Source organism: Lynx canadensis, chromosome C1, assembly GCF_007474595.2.
Source record: "Lynx canadensis isolate LIC74 chromosome C1, mLynCan4.pri.v2, whole genome shotgun sequence".
Taxonomy (NCBI): domain Eukaryota; kingdom Metazoa; phylum Chordata; class Mammalia; order Carnivora; family Felidae; genus Lynx; species Lynx canadensis.
In genome coordinates this window covers 216,528,815-216,550,149 of record NC_044310.1, presented here as the reverse complement: position 1 = coordinate 216,550,149, position 21,335 = coordinate 216,528,815, and the positions used below count along the sequence as shown (strand labels likewise).

General features: G+C 50.5%; 1 protein-coding gene across 7 annotated transcripts in view; it reads right to left on the bottom strand.

The window, feature by feature from the left end:
• The window catches only part of AGAP1 (ArfGAP with GTPase domain, ankyrin repeat and PH domain 1), a 554,001-nt gene that overhangs the window by 86,630 nt on the left and 446,036 nt on the right, over positions 1–21,335 (bottom strand). For 4 of the 7 annotated variants that reach the window (XM_030325013.1, XM_030325017.1, XM_030325014.1 and 1 more), the window contains one exon: positions 13,921–13,998. The exons of the other annotated variants lie outside the window; for them this stretch is intronic. In XM_030325013.1, coding sequence (XP_030180873.1) covers positions 13,921–13,998 — 78 coding nt within the window. The remainder of the gene's footprint in view (positions 1–13,920; positions 13,999–21,335) is intronic. 7 annotated transcript variants of the gene reach the window in all.

Here is a 21,335-nt window from a genome sequence, read left to right as displayed (position 1 = left end):
GAGGATTTCAGGTACAGAATTCAAAGTAATTATGCGCAAAATGTTTAAAGAAATGAAAACACGGGATCCTAAATTTTCAAAAAAAGGAGACCATGAAAACCGATCAGGCAGATCATTAAAAAAAGGTAGACCTTTTGGAAATTCAAATTATAATGGTTAACAAAACAAGCCCACCAGGGATGGGGTGAAGAAGGAGCTGGTGGGGGGGGCGGTAAGTGCAGAGAGGAGAGACCTGGAGGGACTGGCTGAAACAGTAGACAAATGAGCAAGGACCCTGTGGGTCAGAAATGACGGGTGCGGGGAATGTGCGACACACACATCTCACTGCCGGGCAAACGGTGGGAGCCGCGCGGGGCTGTGAAGCCATCGGAGCTCTAGACACGGAAATGACATCCACCCAGAAGGATCACAGCAATGAAAACCACACCAAAAGCTTAGGAAACTGTGGAAAACCAAAGACAAAAAGAGGCCCTTAAGAACACAAAGCAGGAAAGGGTGGATTGCTCTTAAAAAAAACCAAACTGGCAGCCATATGATGACGGGCGTCTCAAGAGTGACAATCGAAGCTGCAAGACAGAGGAATAATGTCCTCAGAGTCCCGGGAGAAAATAATGTCAGTGTAGACCTGGGACCCAGGAGAACCTTCCGTGAAGAAAAAGAATGCAATATATTTTATACAGGAAGAAAAACAAAAAAAAAAAACCCCAAAACCAGGGACGCCTGGGTGGCTCAGTCAGTTGAGCATCCCACTCTTGGTATTGGTGCAGGGCATGATCTCACGGTTGTGGGACCAAGCTGTGCGTGGGGCTCCGCACTGACTGTGTGAAGCCTGCTTCAGATTCTCTCTCTCCCCCTCCTCTGTCCCTTCCTGTGTGCGTGTGCGCTCTCTCTAAATAAATAAATAAATAAGTAAATAAATAAAACATTAAAAAAAAGAACTATGGAAAAAGCCTATTACCAACAGATCCTCGCTAAAGGAACTACTGAGATAAGCTTCAGAAGATTCTAGAAAGAAGGGGAGAGCTAGGGAAGGACTGGTGTACAGATGAATAGACAGATATGTCGATATGTGTAAGCAAAAACTGTGTCACAAACTACTTCTGACAATAACGTCTCCTTTAGGGAAAACGAAAGAATCAGAGATGTGCGAGTGGAGCCGACGTGTCCAAGGGCGGCACATGCTTCCGCAGGGAGGCCAAGAACGGACGTAGGATTTGGGCAAGTGAGGCTCACATGATGGAACATGAGGGTCGACCTTGATGAGAAAAGCAGCAGAATGTGCACCTTCCGAATCAGAGGGGGGAAACACTTAAATAAGAAAATAACTGTGACCGAAATCTTTTATCAAACTAGGAACAGTTTGTCCTTCTGTTGGACAGAGCACCTATCCGCACCCCACCGCGTCATTATTCTTCACGATGAAATGTTAGAAGAGTTCCTTTCACATCAGTTAAAGGGTGCCCAGGGTGGGGGCGCCTGGGGGGCTCAGTCAGCTGAGCATCTGACTTTGGCTCAGGTCACGATCTCATGGTTCATGTGTTCGAGCCCCGTGTCGGGCTCTGTGCTGACAGCTCGGAGCCTGGAGCCTGCTTCGGATTCTGTGTCTCCCTCTCTCTCTCTCTCTGTGCCTCCCCTGCTTGCAATCTGTCTCTCTCTCTCTCTCAAATATAAATGAACATTAAAAAAAAATTTAAAAGGTGATCGAGGCAAAGCAGCTCATCATAACAGTCTCTGTTCGACCCTGCGGGGCAATGCGGTAAGACAAGATAGAGAAATAGAAGATCTGAAGACTGGAAGGACACAAATTCATGGATTACAAGACTGTTTATGTAGGAAACCTCAACAACTGACAAATTCTGAGACATAAGAACATAGAACATGGACAAGTTACAAGACCAGTTTACAGAAATGCCACCAGCAAAAAAAAAAGAACAAGGATTAGAGAGCAATTGCATTAAAAAAAAATATATATATATATCTATATTTAACATTGATTCATTTTTGAGAGAGAGAGAGAGAGCACGAGCTGGAGAGGGACAGAGAGGGAGGGAGACCCAGAATCCGAAGCAGGCTCCAGGCTCTGAGCTGTTAGCACATTGCCTGATGCAGGGCCTGAACCCAGGCTGGTGGCATTTCTGTACCCTAAAACAGAGATCATATTTGCATACATCTGTTTATAAATACATTTCTTTCCATCTGTGAGGTAGGGAAGGAGAGATACAGAGAACAGCGGGAAACTCCCCAAAAGCAACAATATAAAGGATGGCCTGGAACCTGCACTCATTACACAGGTGGCGAGGAGCGGACCCCGTCCCGAGCTTTGAGGTGACGGGCCAGAGTGTGCAAGCGGCCGGGGCGGGTTTCACGCCTCGCCTCCTGGCAGCTGAGACCCTGGCGGGGCCTGCTGATGGTAACGAAGCACCGATAAGCCTCAACGGAGCAAAGAGCAAATAAACGGATGCAGGACATCCCGGGAGCCGGGCCTGGCGGACACGCGCTCTTGAGGAAAGGCTGACGAACAGCTGGAAGAACCCTGGAGAAGACGAGGAACTTTCACGACCCAGTTCAGACCCAACTGTACCCACACTCAAAACCCCGATGCGTCTGAGACAGCGTGCTTTTTAGATGGGAAGGCCTGTCCACCTCGAAAGGCACCCGCTTCTAGAAATAACGAAGCCACGAACGGGGATGGCAGGTGGGGCCACAGTAAGCGTCATGACTGGTCACTGTGACGGTCTGTGAGTGTGCTGTTTTTAAGGCGTATGGGAGCACGCACAGAGGCCCCCTCTGTCACGGGGCAGGTGTGGACGTCAGGACTCATCCCCGAGGCTATTCTGCAGCGACTGTTTCCGTTTTAAGCTGAACCCCGTGCCTAGAGTTGGCAGAAGACAGACGCTCGGGTCTTGCCCCTGTGGGCTCCAGCAAGGCTCCCGAGGGCTAAGCTGGTGGTGCCTCTGATGCTGGGCCCGGCCTCTGCCAGGTGGGCCGCCCGGAGGAGAGGGGTCCAGCTCACTGTGGACAAGGAGGGTGGAACCCCACGCTGTCTCAGGAAAGAGGCACCCCCAGCAGGGGAGCCACTCAGCCTTCTTGTAGATTCTGGGCCCTGGCGAGGAGATGTCTTTATCAGAAGCTGGGTAGCTGGGATGCCTCGTTCCCTGAATAAGGGATTGAAACCTGGGCACGCGGTCTACTACTTGTGGTCCACACCCGCCACCCGCCGCAGGCGCCCAGCTTATGCTTATGGCATCCCGCGTTTCCCCAGATATTACTGTCTTTACGTGTTTCTTTCTTTTTTTTTTTTTTTTGAGGGAGAGCAATATGTTAATACTCACAGATATAGTTAGAATTTCAGAACTGAATTATATCTACCGTATGGCTTTTCTCTGCCTCCCAAGATTAAAAAAAAAAAAAAAAGAACAAGGATTAGAGAGCAATTGCATTTTTTAAAAAAAATTTATATATGTTTTAACATTGATTCATTTTTGAAAGAGAGTAGAGACAGAGAGAGAGAGAGAGAGAAAGAAAGCGCGAGCTGGGGAGGGACAGAGAGAGGGAGACACAGAATCCTAGGGGGCTCCAGGCTCCGAGCTGTCAGCACAGAGCCCGACGCGGGGCCTGAACCCACGAACTGTGAGATCATGACCTGAGCCGAAGTTGGACGCTTAACCGACTCACCCACCCAGGCGCCCCTGAAGAGCAACTGCATTTTCAATCATGTTACATATAATTTCCAAGAAGGGATACTTTGTTTCTTTGTAATGAATCTACTTCATGGAATGATAAATATAAAAAACAATCCTGTTGGGCTCTAATTCTGTGTCAGGAAAATAGCTGAGACCTTATTGGCATTATTTCATTACGTTTAATTCTTCTCTCTTTAAAGTGGGCAGCAGTGATCTTTGTTTCTTAATAACCGATATTTATTTACCTTTGAGAGAGAGAGAGAGAGAGAGAGAGAGAGCGAGCGCAAGCAGGTGAGGGGGAAGGGCAGAGAGAGAGGGAGACAGTATCCGAAGCAGGCTCCAGGCTGTCAGCACAGAGCCTGATGAGGGGCTCAAACCCACAAACCGTGAGATCATGACCTCAGCCGAAGTCAGACGCTTAACCAACTGAGCCACCCAGGTGCCCCTTAATAACCAACATATAAAGGAAAGGAACTCTCATGAGGTGTCCAGTGGGAGAGAGAAGGGGGTCCCCACTTCCCACTGCCTTTTTCTGCTGCCGATGTCAGAAAGTCAAGGTGGTGTGTCTTTTACTTTTTTCTAATTTATTGAGAGAGAGAGAGAGAGAGCGCATGAGTCGGGGGGAGGGGGAGAGAATCTCAAGCAGGCTCTATGCTCAGCGCAGAGCCCCAAGGGGGGCTCGATCCCACAAACTAGGAGATCAGGACCTGAGCTGAAATTAAGAGTTGGAAGCTCAACTGAGCGAGCTCCCCAGGCACCCCAAGGTAGTGGGTCTTTGGAAAGGAGTTTCCCAGAAATCTCTACCCAGCCTGTCACTAGTGACGACTCTGAACCCGGTCCTGTCTGGAAAAGGTCGAGGGACAGGATGATGGGCTGGCAGAAGGCATCTCATCTGCCCTGCTGTGGTCACAGCTCCCGTGACATGAGGTCCTGATGTGACAGTCATAAGCCGGGGACTGTCCAGCTGACGTCTTTGGTGATCAGTCAGCACCGGGAGGAGGGACAGTCCCATCTATGCCAGGACGATCCGAGCACGTGGCTGCTCTTCTCTAGTAGGGGTCACGTGTGCCACGTTTCCTTCTCCAAGCTTCCGTAGCTGGGTTGGGGCCACAGAGCACCTTCCTCTCTAACCTGGGACTTGGTAAGACGCGCCCTGCGGGTACAGGAGCCTTTGCGCCTCCACGCCAAGGAAAACCTCTGGGACTGAAGCCCCTGCCCGCGAAAGGTGAGAAGGCCGCTGTCCAGCAGTGAGAAGAATGAAAGTGCCCAATATGCTCCCGGTTCCGGGGTGCAGGGGCCCCCGGAGCCAGCTGGAGTTGGCGTGAGCCTGCCTGCTTCCTTTCTTGGTTTAAGCTCCTTTAAATTGGATTTCTGTCGCTTCCAAAGCCAGTCCTGACTAATCCAGGGGAGAAAAGGCCTCGCTCTGGTGGGGGGCACCGACCTGCCCACGGGCCATCCTGTTAGGTCAATGCCTGGTCAATCTCTGGACTTGGTCCTCGCTCATGGCAAGCGACTATTTGCACCGATTAAGTAAACAGCCGATTTCCGGGCCCCCCCATTCTCCCTTCTTCTGTAGGGACAAACACTAATACGTTCCTCCTCATGTTCAGAAAAGAATTTCTACCAGATGATACTGGCTTATTCAGGTCGCTGCTGGGCCAGAAGGATTCCATCACATCATGAAGTGACGACGGTGACATTTTAGTTTTATGCATACCAAGAATAACCGGCAGGTGTGAGGCCAGTCAGGGCGACAGACTGGACGTTACTCTCCCCTGCCACCCTCATTTAAAATGTGCAGAGTGGGCACTTGGACCGTCGGAAGGTACTGTTGCCGTTTTTCCATTCGAGTGGTTTCATTTCGCTAATACAAACCGCCTGTTTGTGACAATTATGGCGGCTCACACTTAATTCATCCTGCAAAAATAGAACTCAGGTTGCAAGGAGTCTTGAGGGCACGGACATTACGAGCGTGTTTTCTTGGTCTCAGATGCACAACGTCATCAGCAGAATCCAATCCCCGGCCCCTCGACAAGGACAAATCAGAGCGCCACCCACACCCCGAAGCCCTTGATGAAGAACTGTGTTGTCTCACGGCATGACATTCCAGGGCTGAGCTGTTGAATAAAGTTTTGTGATTGGGCTCGCAGGGATTTGAACAGTTTTCCGTGTTTAACAGTTAGCTGCGGAAAGGTCCACTATAATAGTATTTTAGCGCCATGAACCTGTCGAAATCAACCTGCCCAATTATTCCAAACGACATTAATAACACCGGATATTACACTAATTGCGTCCAGTTTCTATGCAGACGAGGCCCCGTGGGGCTAATTTTGCCTCCTTAGGGGCAAGCAAGTCAGCCATCAGACCGATTTCACAAGGAATCCCTCCTCGTTACACAAGTCTGGGCTGTCAAACTTTTTTTTTTTTAAAGGTTAATGGGCCAATCAGTCATCAATTATTTTTGCGGAGCCTGAGCAGACAAAGGGTTAAAAGGACTCAAAGCAGCTTCAACTGTTGTACATTTGGAAGCTGTTTGCAACAGGAGATGGCTGACGGGGGTGCATTTTGGGCGAGCGGGTCAAAGGGGAGGGGAGTCGGATGGATGCGCGCCTCTGTCCTCGGCGGTGGTTCCAAGAAACACAGCAGCCGCGCTGTTTTAAACGCAGAGGCCAAGGCGATCCGGACCCTTGTGCCCAACGGATGCACAACGGCTCAAATGTCTCTGAGATGCAGGGGTGAGGCGAGTGACGATATCGAGCAGATTTGTTCCTCTTCTGAATTTAGAAGGGCTCAGGTGTCTGCAGCTGTCTCACCGGCCAGGCGGGAAATCGGAGTCCATTTTCTGGGGAGCCCCTACAAACCTGGACCCCAGACCCCTGATGCCGGCGGTATCCGGGAGGCCAAGCATCCTTCCTGACATAGTTAACAACGGACAGGATGAGAGTGTGTTATCTAAGCCGTGCGGTGAGGAGACGTCCGGCATAGAGGAGAGACACGTCCGCTTTCCAGAGGCGGCTGATACAACTCCGGGGTCCACAAAGCCCAGGGGCTTCCGGGTGGTCACCATTTAAGTGATCTGATGATAAAGTAGCCAAGACTTGTAGGGAGACAGCGGTCTTCTCCACTTCAGGCTTCCGTTGTTGGAGAATTAGGACTTTTGTCTTAGGGTATGCCGCAGCACCCCGATTCATGTGTTCATAGCGACTTTACTGTCTGGCCACGTCATTTTTCCTCACTATCAAGCGAGTATAGCCATGGGTCTCCCCCAGTTTCTGCCCAAAACTCCACGCTGTCTTTTCTTCAAGTCCTACCGATTTTGGGGCCCTCTCTGGGAACACGCTTCCCTCTACCGCCCTTCCCGCTCTGCTCCCCTCGGACTGGGAGCTGCCAGCTGCCCGCCCCCTGCCCCCCAACTCTTATCTCAGCGTCCCCCACTCTGATCTCAGCGTCGACTGGGAGGGAGGCATTAGGCTGAACTAGGATGATGAAGGCGTGCTGTCCCTCCCTTTCTTTTGCCAGAAGAGACATCCACAACTTCCCAAACCCCCGACACAGCCTCAGAATCCTTCCCCACGCAATTCCCCATGCCGCCGCTATCAATTTGTTGATGCTGGAAACAGAGAGGGGACGCATTTGCCATTCGGCCCCCTCTCTGGGCCTACCACGATCTCCGCGCTACGAGATCGTTCAAGGTTATGTGGTACACAGCCCCAGGCTTGTATGGTAATTTTTGAGCCATACATGTGGTAAAATACTACAATATTTCTGCTTCCAAAGCATATATGAAATAGGCATGTGGTTTAGATATTTTACTCGATTATGAAAACCACACGTTTAAGGTTTCAGTCCAAACCCACCATGATATAAAAAGTCAGTTTTTATTTATTTTCAATATTTCTCCCATTTTCATAGGACAAGATAAATGTGGAAGAAAGCCTAAAGACTATGGTCCAGGATTGTGAAGAATTGAGACCCATGGCAACAGAATAATACATAAGAAAACACTCCCTCCTCCCGCTTGAGGAGTTGATTTTAAGCAGAAAGGGGAACGAAAAAAAACCAACCCGTGATTTCTGGTCATTATGAACACACGAGGTTCATGGTTCTCAGGTAAATATTTCTGCAAGCTCTGAATTTGGTAAATATCTTTGTTTAGCCCAGAGTCCCACAGAGGTTTTGTACAGTGGCTTAAATTAGGACAAGAACGGAATTAATTCTGGGAATAAGTGAGCCCCCAGAGGGAGGTCACAAAGTTAGGGATGTTTACCGCTGTTGTCACAGGAAGATTCTCGTGAAACACAAAGGAGGTTTCTGTTTTCCAAACACATTAGAGAGAGCTGGGAGGGCAGTCTGAGAGCCAGGCACCGCGAAACTCTATTCTATTAGCTTTGGCTTCCAGAACCGTGGGACACGAGGCATTTCTGAAATTAAGGAGGGTATCTAAAACAGAGCTCCTGAAAAAAATAAACGGTCCGATCCAAAACCGACAACACTTCAGGAGGGGGAGGAAGGTTGTGTTAACATTTTCCTGGTGCTTGCTCACGGTCCAGGCACTATAGGAAAGCTAAAGGTCCAAGCTCTTGGTTTAGAGAGAGAAGGAAAACCCAGAGGTACCTGCTGTAATTTATCTGGTCCCTAAGCAGTGCTCTACAGTTACCATTTGTCACTCATTCCAACTTACATCCATCACTTTCCAGGGTCCCCGATCTCCTGGTGGAAGGACTGCGTGGGCTCTGCCGTGCTGGGCGGCTCGTGCACTGCCCGTGTGGGGTGCCCCCCCCCCCCCAGCCCCCCATCACCACGGGGATGGCCAACAGTACTGTCATTCTTTTAGAAGTCGAGGGCTGGAAAAACAAGCAACCTTGCTTCTCTCCCCCGAAAGTCAATTCTGGAGTTATTTCCCATGAAAGGGTTTCCCAAATCTTAATTTATCTGGATGAGTTCTTAACCTGGGCCGCTCGCCATTGGCCAGTGCCTGCTTTGGCCGATTCCGCCTTCCACTAATACATTCAACAGGCCTAAAAAAATGGTCCTCTGAATCCTCTCCATGGGCTGTATTCTTGGAGTTATTTTCCTATGAAGCAAGTCTTTATAACAATTTAACGGCGAGCCCTGTGGTCACCCTGACCAGGGGCCCAAGCTCTGTGGCGAGAGATTTGTGGGCGTCTGTCTTCTTCGATTACCCTTCGAGGCAGGCTTTGTGTCTTCATTTTGGAGAAAGAAAGCCAGGCGGGGGCAGGACAGCCGGGATCGGCCAGGCACGACTGCTCCCGACGCCAAATTTCTGCGTCTGATGGTTCCTTTGACGAGGACAGTGATGGAACTGGGAAGGGGTAGCTTTAAAAGTCTGGAAAAAAGAGGCTCTTACACTTTCAGGGCAACACCTCTTGCTGAACGTCTGCTCCTCGCCATGTGAACGTTTTCTCAAGCTCCGAATTTTCTGTGAATGAGAGAATCCGAGGTACTCTGGACACGAGACAAGGACTGGCAGGGGCGCGCGTGGACCCTGGATGGGTTAACGTGCCGACTCCTCGCCACGCCTGCGTAGGGGCCATCGTCCCCCCCAGTGTGCAGATGGGGGGACCGAGGAACAGTGGGGACTCCAGAACTGGACGCAGACCTTCTGGCTCAAGGGTCTGGGCTCACAAGCACTGCCCACGCTGCTGCTCACAAACACGAGGTCTGCAAAATTTCTGACCAAGGATCAAAGTGTGACTGGAAGTATCTGGAGTGACTTACGGCGAAGAGACCTGAGTGTAGACGGCAGCCTCAGGCGGTGGGGCCCTGGGGCCGGGGCCGGGTCCAGACACCACTGGAGAAAACCGGCCACACCTGCTAAGGAGGAGCAGCCCCGTTTCCCTCGCTGCGGTGAGGTGACGGCTGTCCACAGAGCATCGCGGCCCCAGCGGGGCGTCTACACCTCTCCGCTCAAGCCTACGTGTGCTCCGTGCTTGTGGCTGAGCCCACGTCCAGGGTTTGGGCTGCGGCTTCAACCCCAGTGCCCAGCCCAGTCTCCACCTGCCAAGGTGCTTTCCAGGGGCACGGGACCGCCCTTCCCCACGCCTCAGTTTCTCCTTCTGTAAAATGTGGAGGATATGGCCTCCCTCGGGGGTGGCTGGGAGTCACGGGGCGGGGTGCCAGGAAGCCGTCCAGAGCTGTGTTCAGTTGTGGCTCCTGTTGAATCCCGTGGACGGTGAGGCCGCTCCTGAACCCCTCCACTGCACGGAGCTTTGCTCTCCACGGACCCCCAGGGCGCCCAGGGCCTCCTTTGGAACTTCTTTTCCCTCCCTGCGTGCCAGGGTCTTCGCCCAACCTCCCGACCTGACGGTAAGCCCTTCCGTTGTCCCCCTGCCCAGGACCCACCCAGGCAGGGACCTGAGACCCCAGCAAGCCTGTCATGCCCTCATGTGTGAGTCGTAAACATATGCCTGTCATCTATTTGCCTCAAACTGAATGGGGCGGAAGCCTCGGCACTGGGACCGGGGACACTGGGTGGTGAGGTCTGCTCATGTGAGTGGGGACTGTCCCCGCCATCCGGTGCAGGAGGGGCCCGGACACAGGTCCAACGCGATCAGCTGTGCTGGTCTCCGAAAAGCTTGGGCTTCTCCACGTGGGGCCTGTTTGCGATCACAGTGCCTGGGACCCCTGGGTCCCTCCATTTGGCCCACTGAGGCGCGGGGAGGCAGTCCAAACAGGGCTCACAGGCCTGTCTCTGGGGCAAGTTCCAGATCCACGGAAATGCACCCAAGACAAGGCTGAATTGGGACTTCAGACTAAAACTGAACCTGGCTGGGACTTGGGTGAGAGCATCATCTGTGGCCTGAGGTGGCTTTCTCAGCTCACAAAATGCGCGTGGGCCTCGCACCCCAAGAAATACCCCTTGCTCCCCAACGCATCTTGCCTTTGCCCATTAATGCTTCATCACGTGTCCCGGAACAGTCTCTCTGTTCCCTCTGTTCATCCCACAGGGATGACAATCGCACCTGTCTCCAGGTGTGCAGGGAAGCTGATGCCTGAAGGCAGCGCCTGGGTTCCGTGTGGCCCCTGCTCTGGGGGACCCGCTGCCCACAATGCAACAGGCCTTCCTTCCACGTCTCCCAGACGCAGCGTCCACCTTCTGCCCAGTTCTCTCTGTTCTTCCTCGGAAAGACGCGGACCACGGAGGCGAACGCTCCCACGTCTGCCCTCAGCCGCCTGGCGTGGAGGTGTTTTCCCTCTGGGCTCGGAGGCAGCGACGAACCGGGGAATCCAATCACCGACACACCTTCCATCCCCATTTCACCAACCTCTGAGATGGCAAAACTCAAGCTCATTCTCGTTGGAAGAACTTAAATCTCACCAACCCTGGCAAAGAGTTGAGTTTTTGTAAAGTAACAGAGATGTAAAACGTAGTCCAACATCAAAGATCAAGTTTCCATCTCGGTTTCGGAGATAATGAACCCAAACGGACAGAAAGGAGGAGAGAGCACACTTTTGTCTGTTGTCTAACCTCGTCTGGGTGCTTCCCTCACTAGCTCTGGGCGGTCCGTGTTGGTCCACTCCTGATGTCTGTGCACCGCCCCTCCACGAGGATCCAGGTCCCAGAGCTGAGCTATCCGGACGCACACTCTGCCTCCGGGATTCCAACGTCCCGTCTCCGATGTGGTACCTACCGGCAGGGTGGCACGTACGGGAGCTGAAATCATGCAGCCCAGGGGTCGGAAAAGAGTGGACGCAGGAGGAAAAGGGCTTTGGAGAGAGGTCACGGGGTTCAAGCCCGGTCCTGCCCATCTCTCACCAGCCTGAAGCTCCAGGCAGCCTGAGCTGCACTCTGGGTCTGGAAAGTGGGGGGCGGGGGGGGGTTGCGGACGCCCCTGCCCCGGGTCGCACGGAGGGCCGCTCGTAGGAGTGGATGTGCTCCTAGGACGGTGCCTGGCTCACGGTGCGTGCCCTCCCCTAAACTCCCGAAACTCAGCTTCTAACTCTCTCCCCAGGAAACTTGGGCATGAACTGCACTTCGGGTGTCCGGAGGCACCTCTGTGTGTATCACGCAAGGGACCCCTTCAAAAAATACTCGAACTGGGGATGGGGACATTTAATGGAATGCTCAAGACCTCAGGTGACCACACAACGTGGAATGCTCAGGGAACGAATTTTCATCAAAGATCGTTTTACAGACATGATGATGTCACACGGCAAAAGACTGGAAATCAGAAGGGCGTCCTGATAATTCATACAACTACACGAATTTGGCAACGTACAGTTAAAAGTGGTATGAAATGAGACTGTGCATACAGAATGGATCTGAGACCCAGAGTCAATGAAGAAAGACCATGCCGCTCAATTAGAGATTCACAAGTGTAACTCGACACTGAACAGAAGCGAGAGAAAACGGGACGCACCGTAGGCTCTGTGGTCGTTACTTACTCCGATATGCCCAGGACTGCCTGCCTTTAGTACCTGTTGGCAACCGACTGTGGGACCCCAAGATGCAGCCTTATCTGGCATTTACAGATTTCAGGGAGCAGCGTGTGCGTCACTGTCCCTCCCCGGCCAGGAGCACTGGGCGGGGCAGACACCGCAGATTACCTGATTGGTCAAGGTGAGAAGCTCCCACTTCTGCACATCGTACGTAACACCTGTCACACCTGTCGGCCAGTCTCCAGGAAGGCCCGTCAGCAAGTCCCAGGGGAACTGTCTGTCTGCCTCCTTACTGTCCCCCAGCTTTGTATACAACCACACGTGAAACCAGACGTCACCTTTTTTTTTTTTAAAGGCTGGAAGTCAATAAACAAATTTGTTGTGACAAATGCATACACACACAAGAGGAAAACATATTTGAAAAGGACACAGGGAGAAGAAATGATATGCGGCCTACGTTGAAAAACTGACACCCAAGAGTAGGGACGGAGTACATGTAACACCCTTTAAAACACAACAAAAAATGAGGCTGCATGTGAGTGTTCTTAACATTCTATTATTTTTCTCTCTCATTTTGTCTTTCTGGAATGAATGCTTTGAAAGAAGATACCAAGGGGGTCAAGCTCCATTGGTACCTTCACAGACGACAACGTCCCCTTGAGGAATGAAAAAAATTATGATTAAAAAATAGGCCTTTAACAAGCCATCGTGAAAATGTAGTTTTGTTTTCCAGATTCATTTTTTTTTTTTTTTTCCTGGCTGAGAAGAGGCCTTTCAGCAGCAAGACAGGAGTAATTGTGGAAGGAAGGAAAAGAGGATGGTGATATAAATCAGCAAAGGTTAATGATCAGGATGTGAAGAGAGGGACTTGTTTACAGAAATAGCGTGCAATTTAAAATTTACAAGAGATTTAATGCCACTGCTTGGCAATCGCTAAAATCAACAGCCCAGAAAACAGTGACATTAAGAAAAATATTACAGTTATAATCATCCCCAAATAAGTCAATTAGTGTTAGGGCACGAGCTGGCGATTACTTGACCCATTTGGCTTGCACTTAAGTGAAAAAAAATGTCCCCCTATTATACCAAGATCGCTGGATTGTGACCTATTTTGCATCGTGCTCATTGTATACCAGCCTCCCTTACAAACTCACGTGGGCTGACGCTGGTTTTCCTTTGCCTGGCAACAAAATAATTCTGACCCTTGACATTTGCAATCATAAAAAAAAAAAAAAGAGGCAATTTATAATTGTGTTGTTCCAATGAAGGTGGGAAAAATTCAATCTGCTATTATACAAAAGCAGGGGCGGCTGTCTTCGGTGGAAAAAGCAACGCAAGTCAATTTGTGAACTTTGGCACCAGACGACCTTTAGAAACACAACAATATACTGAATTTACAAGCAACAGCAGCCCCATGCAAATGACCCGGGCCTGGCTGCCTCTGGATTAGAGCTGCACGCGGCATTATGGAGTATGCGTCCACAAAACAAATTAAGACTGTTACTTAAATGTCACGGCACACTATTGTGTTTGGCTACAGATCATTACACCTGATACTAACACTTTTAAAAACTGTAATAACTCGGGAAATATTACATTGAGTGCCCGCATGTATAAAGGGAAAGAAAAAAAGAGGAGAAAATAGGTTTCTGAAGTAATTTAAACATCACTACTCTAGGACTGAAGCGAAAGGTCAAAATTTAAGTAAGCTGAAAAGTAACATGAATGGCAAAATCAAGCACACGGACGGGCGATGGAGACGGCGGGGATGAGTCTGCAGACACAATGAGGGGCATGCGGCTCCACGCGGGCGCGAGGGCGGGGGGCGCGGCGTTACCTTCGGTGTTGGTGCCGCTGCTGCTGTATATATTTCGCAGGCTACCAACACGGTTTAGTTTCCATGCCTTGCGCTTGGCTGCATCCCGAGAGCAGAGAAGGGGGCGGGGGGAAAGAGAGAAAACAAAAAGGAAAATAAAACAAATGAAAAGGGGAGAAATGTCAAAGCAGCTCGTGACGTCACCTCCGAGCCAGCGGTTCCTGGGAGGCAGGTGTGCACCGGGGTGGGGGGGGGGGAGGGGAGGGAGACCCGCACCCCCCCACCCCCGGCACCCCCCTTCCCCCCACTGCTCCTGGCACAGGGCGATCGAGAGTGGGGGAGGCGTGCCAGCCGGCATCATTAGGTTGGCATGAAATCAAACGAAGGCCCGGGCAAGGAAGCCCATGCGTCGCTCCCGCCCTGCTGGGCTGGACACGTGGCCACTCCAAACAGTGCCAGGCTGGCCTTCTTGGCGACGGGTGGCGTCTTTTGAAGGAGCTAGGATGCCAGCAGCCATGAGCCCTTTGATTTGGCAGAATGCTGGGAATGTGTCAAATCAAAAGAGACCCCGGTGACTCGCGGTTCACGTGTATGCTGCAGAAGGTAGGGGCCCTGAATAGCCGGAGCCCTTAACACTGGACTCGTTTCCCCCTCGACACGTGTTCATCTGGACAGCAGCCTGCGCCGGCAAAACTCGGCTACCATCTTGCTGTTGTCAGAGGGTGGAGGCCCTTCTCCTTCCTATGGGGGCCTCTGGAGGCTCTGAAGGGAGCTCTGAGGGACCCAGAGCACACGCCCCAAGCTCTCAACTCATCAAAGAAAGTATCCGAGGGGGAAAAAAAAAAAGACAGATGGCCAGTTACTCACGGAAGAACCCTGGGTTTGGGAGAGAGCCGCAGCATGAACCTGCCACCGTGTGTAGAGTGGGGCGGGAGGGGTCCCCGACCTCCTCAGGCACTCTTCTCCGGGCACACATTCTCGCCTCACCTGGCCCCCACCCTCCCAACCGCACACTCGGGGCCGAGAGACCTGTGGCGGAGAGGCTGGCTCCGGTCAGCCCTTCAGAGGACGCACTTCATCAAGAGCGAAGGTTAAGTAGGGAGCCTCCTGTGGTGCAAGTCTTCCGGCTGAAGGCACAGCCACAGATCCACGGGCCGGACGGCCACCACACGGGCACGCACGCCAGCGTTGTCCGTGGCGGACGCGGTCACCCAGGTTTCGGAAGAAGAGGCACGCCGGGCCATCTCTCTCTCTCGACCTCCACGGCCAGGAGAAGAGAGCCGTCAAACCCGCCATCAGGCTCTCTGGGGCTAACCGTTTAACGTTGGGGGTAAGAGGCGCTCCTGGGGAAGCCAGGCCGACCCTCTGGTTCACGGACTGACGCAGAGACAAGGAACACGCTGGCCAGGGGTCACCCCAGCACGTTCCGGACTCAGGACGGTGCTGGCTCCTGCTGTCGTGTTCAAGCCCAGACGCTCAGTCTCCAAGAGGGTGGGCTCAGCTCTAGCTGTGCCAAGCCCGGTGGTCACGAAAGGAGCCCCCGTGATGACCAGGGCTCTGCGAGGAGCTTTGCTGCTGAGCTGAATCCCAAGCACTTCTGTGCACACGGGGTTTACTTGCAGGGACAACAGGAATTACGTGTGAGAAATAAGGACACTTACGGAAGCAAGCACAGTGATTCTCAAACAGTGTACATCCGGGATGCAAATTTTATGCTAATGAGGAAAGCAGAAAGCAGCTGTAATTTAGTGGTCGCCCGACTTAAAACCGGGAAAAAGTAAGCTATGACTAAACACACCGAAGAGTTACTTGGTAGCTTGAAAACCCACTGGTAATTTAGTAGGAAATCTAATCTCTAAACTAGTGGGCATTTAAGGTTGGGGATGCAGGCCCTTCTACCGTATATGAGCCTGAATTTAGTCTTGCCCCGGTGAGAAGCTCCCCTTACCTCCGCATCCTCGAGGCACCAACTACCTACAGGGTGTCTGTCCCAGGTAACGTCACGGCCGGCACCCTCCGGTACGAACACCAGGCACCCGAGACAAAGGAAACCAAACTAGTCACAGTTTTCAAATGTTTACTTTAGAAACGTTCAATGAATATTTATCTGCTCCCTCGGGTACAGCGGACGCTTTTGCAGAATTAATTGCGTGTTTAATTATCTCAATAGATGATGCTCTGGTGTCCTGGCCCCAGTTTTACAAGTTCCAGAAAGCGGTGGCCACAAAAGAGGCTGCACTCCCCAGCCTCGAAACTTACCTCTTTCTCAAACATTTACATATAAATAGGCAGAGCTGAGGCTGGGCACCCTTCTGGAGGGAGTGGTGGGGGGAGTTCTAGTGCAAACCTCTTCCCTCACCTGCATATGCCTTGCATTTTTCATGCTCCGATCTCCCATTACCGTTTGGATGTAGAGGTAAGAAGTGAGCTCGCAGTCTGGTTTTCTATTAACCTATTGATGAAATAATCAATTTTAATGTGTAAAATGCCATGCCTTTTCCTTCCTCTTAAACAAATGGACTTTTTCGGGATGATACCAAGGTCCCGACACGTGCATTTGTCTCCTGGGGCATCGACTGCTCTAGGTCCACCTGTTTCGAAGCTTCTCAAAGAGAAAACACAATCGTATTATCATCGGTAAAATCTCAGGTTGTGCACGGTGCTGCCGCCCGTGCTCCCTTCTGCAGGAAATGGGGACACTGTGCCAAACGGAAGGGCACTGCATCCCGACGCTGCTGGCTGGGCGCCTCGTTCCCCAACCACGCGGCCATCACACACCGCGGCCGCCACCTTTGCAACAGCAGTGACGCTTGAGGGCTGCCTCACACAGACTAGCTCAGAATGCTACATTTTCTGGGCAATCTTTAATTTTTTTTTTTTTTTTTACGTTTATTTATTTTTGAGAGACAGAGTGAGACAGAGCGCGAGCAGGGGAGAGGCAGAGAGAGAAGGAGACACAGAATTGGAAGCAAGCTCCAGGCTCCGAGCAGTCAGCACAGAGCCCGACGCGGGGCTTGAACCCACAAACCGCGATTTACTTTTTTTTTTTTTTTTTTTTAATTTCAGGGATACAGTTTCTTCCATTTCAACACAGGCTAACTTATTTTGATTTCCGTCACCAGTGTGACTTCTCACAAAACTACGGAGTTTCACATCACCGGGAGGAAAGGCAGTGGGGTGCGAGCAATCTTCCAGCAGTTTCCACGCTACTGTTGTGCTTACTGGATAAGCAAGTCCTCTTCTCTAAACAGTTTCGGGTGCCTTACGTAGCTATTTCAACAGCCCGATGTCTCCGCGCAGTCTCAAATGTCGACAGCACAAATTCAAATCTCCCTGGGTGTACAACCCTACATCGTGTAATTTCAGATGTGATGGAAGCTAACTGTCAGCCCGAATGTTAGGTGGGGAGAGGGAGCTCTTCTCACTACCTGCAAATTAAGTGGAACTTTCTGAACCCCAATCTACCTCGGCAGCAAAGTCGGTGGGCCCGGGGCGGGGGAGGGGGGGCCAGCAGGGGACAGGAAGCCATTAGCAGGACGGCATTCTCCCCATAATGGTGTCAAAATGCGAACCGTGAGCTCACGTTCAATACCAGACTGTTAGGTGAATACCACAGCAAGAGGCAGTGCATGGGACACACGGCTCACGCTCGAGAATTAAAACAGAGAGGGACGCGGAACTCATCCTTATACGGGTTGGAATGTGTTTCCTAATGATTGAAAGGATCACAATTTTGAGAAAGACAGGGTAAGATAGTAGGGACTCCTCCTGCAACCTATACGAACACAAAAAGCTTACTGCCTTTTAGTGCCAGTGGCATCATCAACTTCCCCTTCAAATTAACCAAGAGCCCTCTTGCATATGAGCACCTTGTAATCTTTGGATTACAAAGAAAGGAAAAGACAGGTGAGTGGTAGTCCTGGTACCCGAATCCTAATGCTGACAAGTGCACCTGCACGTGTGCTCTGGCTATCTAGTGACATGGCCCCTTCCGGAAAGCTGCCTTGTGGACACTCACATCTGGAGAGTGACTCATTTTCTTGGGTAGCGGGTGACCACACTGACAGCTGGGGGTGGCTGTGACCCAGCTCATCTGGGTCTCAAATGCTGCTCATCCTGAGTCATTCACGTAAAGAAAAGACGCTGCTATAAACTTCAGTTCGCAGAATATTTCTTTAAGGTATCTGATGATAGTTAGATGCGTTTTGTGTCCCTGTGTCCAAAATGAGGTCTGGCACAACACACCCGACTCCTAATTACTAACAGACAGTCATGATCTTTTCAAAGGACAGCGAGCAAAGGGGGAAAATGTGCAAATTACGGCTTTCCACGAAGTTAGGGTAGCTGGAATCATTTAGAGTTAACAACTCCCAATTAGGACACGTCTCCTGATTTTTGCAAGCTCTGCCTTTTCATCCGAGTTCACACGATGATTGTGAGGGACTTACGATTTTATTTTAAAGGGACACTTGTTATTTTGTTTCTCTAAGCAAAAAAATAAATAAATAAATAAAAAAGTAAAAAACCAAAATTCTTGTATTTTTAACTACCGCATGCAAATGAATGGCTAAGAACTGACGACAGACAGCCGAATTTCCAAGGTGAGAATCTTTCGACTAGCTCTTTGCAAGTGGAATAAAAATGCACCTTAGTCTGTTGGCGTGCTCAGACGAGCCTGGTTTTCTCCTGAACTCTTCCTCCATCAGTGTGCCAGGAGACCACAGACTTATATTAATGTCACCTCTGGTCTCCTTCTGACAGCGCTCTTTGTTGATTAGATAAATATTCCTCAGATAGCTGATTAAAAAATGATGCAGCTGTGAGGTTGTATGTCCAAGCCTTGTCAGCCATGTTGGACGTTCAAGTGTGCATGAATTACATCCGCGGTGTGCAGCGAACAGGGCTGGTTAAGTAAGGCACGCTGCAGCCCTCACAATCAATTATGAGAACAAATAGGATCTTTTTACCTACACGCAGGAAGGGGCTGGGTCAGAGAAGGCGTGTCACTCATTTCTAAGAATGTCTTGTCTCGGAACGAAACAAATAACCCTCTCCATTCACACGAGGGATTGCAAACTTGTACCTCTTAGAGAAGGCGAATGATAACCTTGTCAGATAGCACCCACTCCCTGTCCACACCAGACGGGTATTTATTTTTAAGATGCCATCAGTATAAGTGCCACTCGTGCAGAGGGGACCGTCTCTGCTCCACAGAGAGGCCACATAAAGACCGTCCCCCCAGGAGCCCCCCAGCAGGTGGGGGTGGGTCACACTGCGGTTCCGTATCACTTCCAGTCTAGCGTCCCCAGTACCCCGCAATCTTTTGTTGGTGGGGATTTCATTGTGAGGTTAGAGATTGGAGATTTCTGTTGTGCTGGCCATTTGAACGTTCATTTGCTCAACAAGACTGTGTAAATCTTCTGTTCTCTTGTAAAGAGGCAGTGCCTTCTTTTTTGTTTATTTTTCCCCATAAGATGCGACCCCAAAGATTCTTACGCTATGTGAACTCCCTACTTTAGCTGTAAAGGGGCTTGACATAATGGTTGCTTCCCAGAGGCGGCCACACAGAGAAGTAGTCACGTTGAAACGTCCATTAAAAGGGCCTTTGAGAGGATTAAACAAAACCTGAGGCCAAGCAAATATAGGACATATGTTCAGGAAGCAAAATAACTTCGTCGTTACCAGTTTCTGGCAAGACTGGTATAATCTTTTTGTAACCTGAAGCTCCTGAACGCAGGAGCTAAAATACCCAACTCAACAAAGCCCTGAAAGAAGTCAGTGACCCTTAATTATAAAATTTTAATTCACTTTCCAATAACCCATAATGGCTTTCTTTACAGCAAATACAATCTCCATATCGGCGGCTTCTTTAAAGCTGCGAAGGCTTGGAAGCCGCCGAAGGCTTCCGCATAGTGGTTAATGTAGACGTGCACAGAAAATACCATTAACCCCAGAAAACAGTGAAAATAAAAACTAAGCGAAAGCTCCAGGATACGCCATAAAAACCAGAAGTTCCAATTAGGTGGAGGGCTGGTTTTCCTCTTGGCCTAGAAACACACTGTGTTGCAGAGCAAGGGTTCAAGCGCACCCAAAATTAATTGGGTATTTCAGTACGATGCCAAGAGGGTAACTTTTAACAGGGACTAAAATAAAATAGGAGTTGAAGTCGAATATACCTTTGTGATACATTCGTAATGTAGATTTCAGGTCGGGCATGTTCTCAGATGGAGATTAGAAATACGTGAACACTTAATGTTAACTTCTTGCCCTGTCTTCATGGAGTAGCTATTCATTTTGAGAAGGAAGGGCTTTCTGGCTGGGGGGCGGGGGGGGGGGAGGTGGCTTGTTAGGATATTGATACGGGGGCCCCTCGGTCTCTAGGCTTCACCCTCTTCCAGACACATGATCAGGACACGAGAACAGAGACTAAGCATGCTGTAGACTTGGGAGGGGAGTGGCTCCCCAGCCTTTTTTTTTTTTTAAAGGTCTGGTTACTCCCCGAACAGGGCTTCAATATTGCAGGACTGGGGCACCTGGCATTGCAGATAGAGACAAGAAGCAAACCAAATTCTCACTTAAGAAAAAAACGAGGTTCAAACGAGTTTTTCCAAGCTGAATGATGTGTGCGAAATGTGTGAGATCCGTTCATCCGGGTTCACATTGGCAGGCTGCAGCAAAGCAAGGGCCGTCCTGCCCTGGCCGTATCTCCTGGCCCCTCTCCGAGGGCCAGCTCAGGGCTCGGGGAGGTGGGCAGCAGGCCAGGGGCGAGTGACGCTGGGAGAGGGAGGCTGGGCACCAGGGTGTCTGAGCTTCTTACCCCGGAAAAATGGGAAACATTTATCCCCCTCCCCTCCCCCCCCTTCCCTTTCTTCTTCATTTTCTTCCTTCTCAATCTCCTCTAGGAATACATTGCAGGCTTTTCTTTGGATTTTTTTTTTAACACAAAATCTTTCTCCAACAATTCCAGAAAAGATAGTTTTTTAATAAAACTTTAAATCGTGCTATCATATTTCAAAGGCGATGACCAGTTAAAGCAACTAATCAAAGGCATAATTATGTAATGATGGCTGCTCGTGCTCCCTCCCGGGGCTGTAATTGAGGGGCTGTGATCACTGGACCACCAGCCTCAACAATGGCGGACACTGCATTTGATCTGACATCTTTGTAGTTGACTTCCTACACCTGCCTGAGTGAAATGGGACACTTCAGGGTTATTCAGTCAACCACAGTCCCCTTATACGTGGCCATCCGAGTCGGGGAACACCACTGAAAATATCTTCTAGAAAATATTTGTAACCTTACGCATTTCAGGAGAACCTCCCCGGAAATTCCCGATAGCATTCTGATTCGCAGTTTCAGAAACCTAGGAGGCTTTAACATACGTGGGTATTTACTTAGTCAAAGTCGGGTACAAAGATCAGAGTGGAAAACAAAAG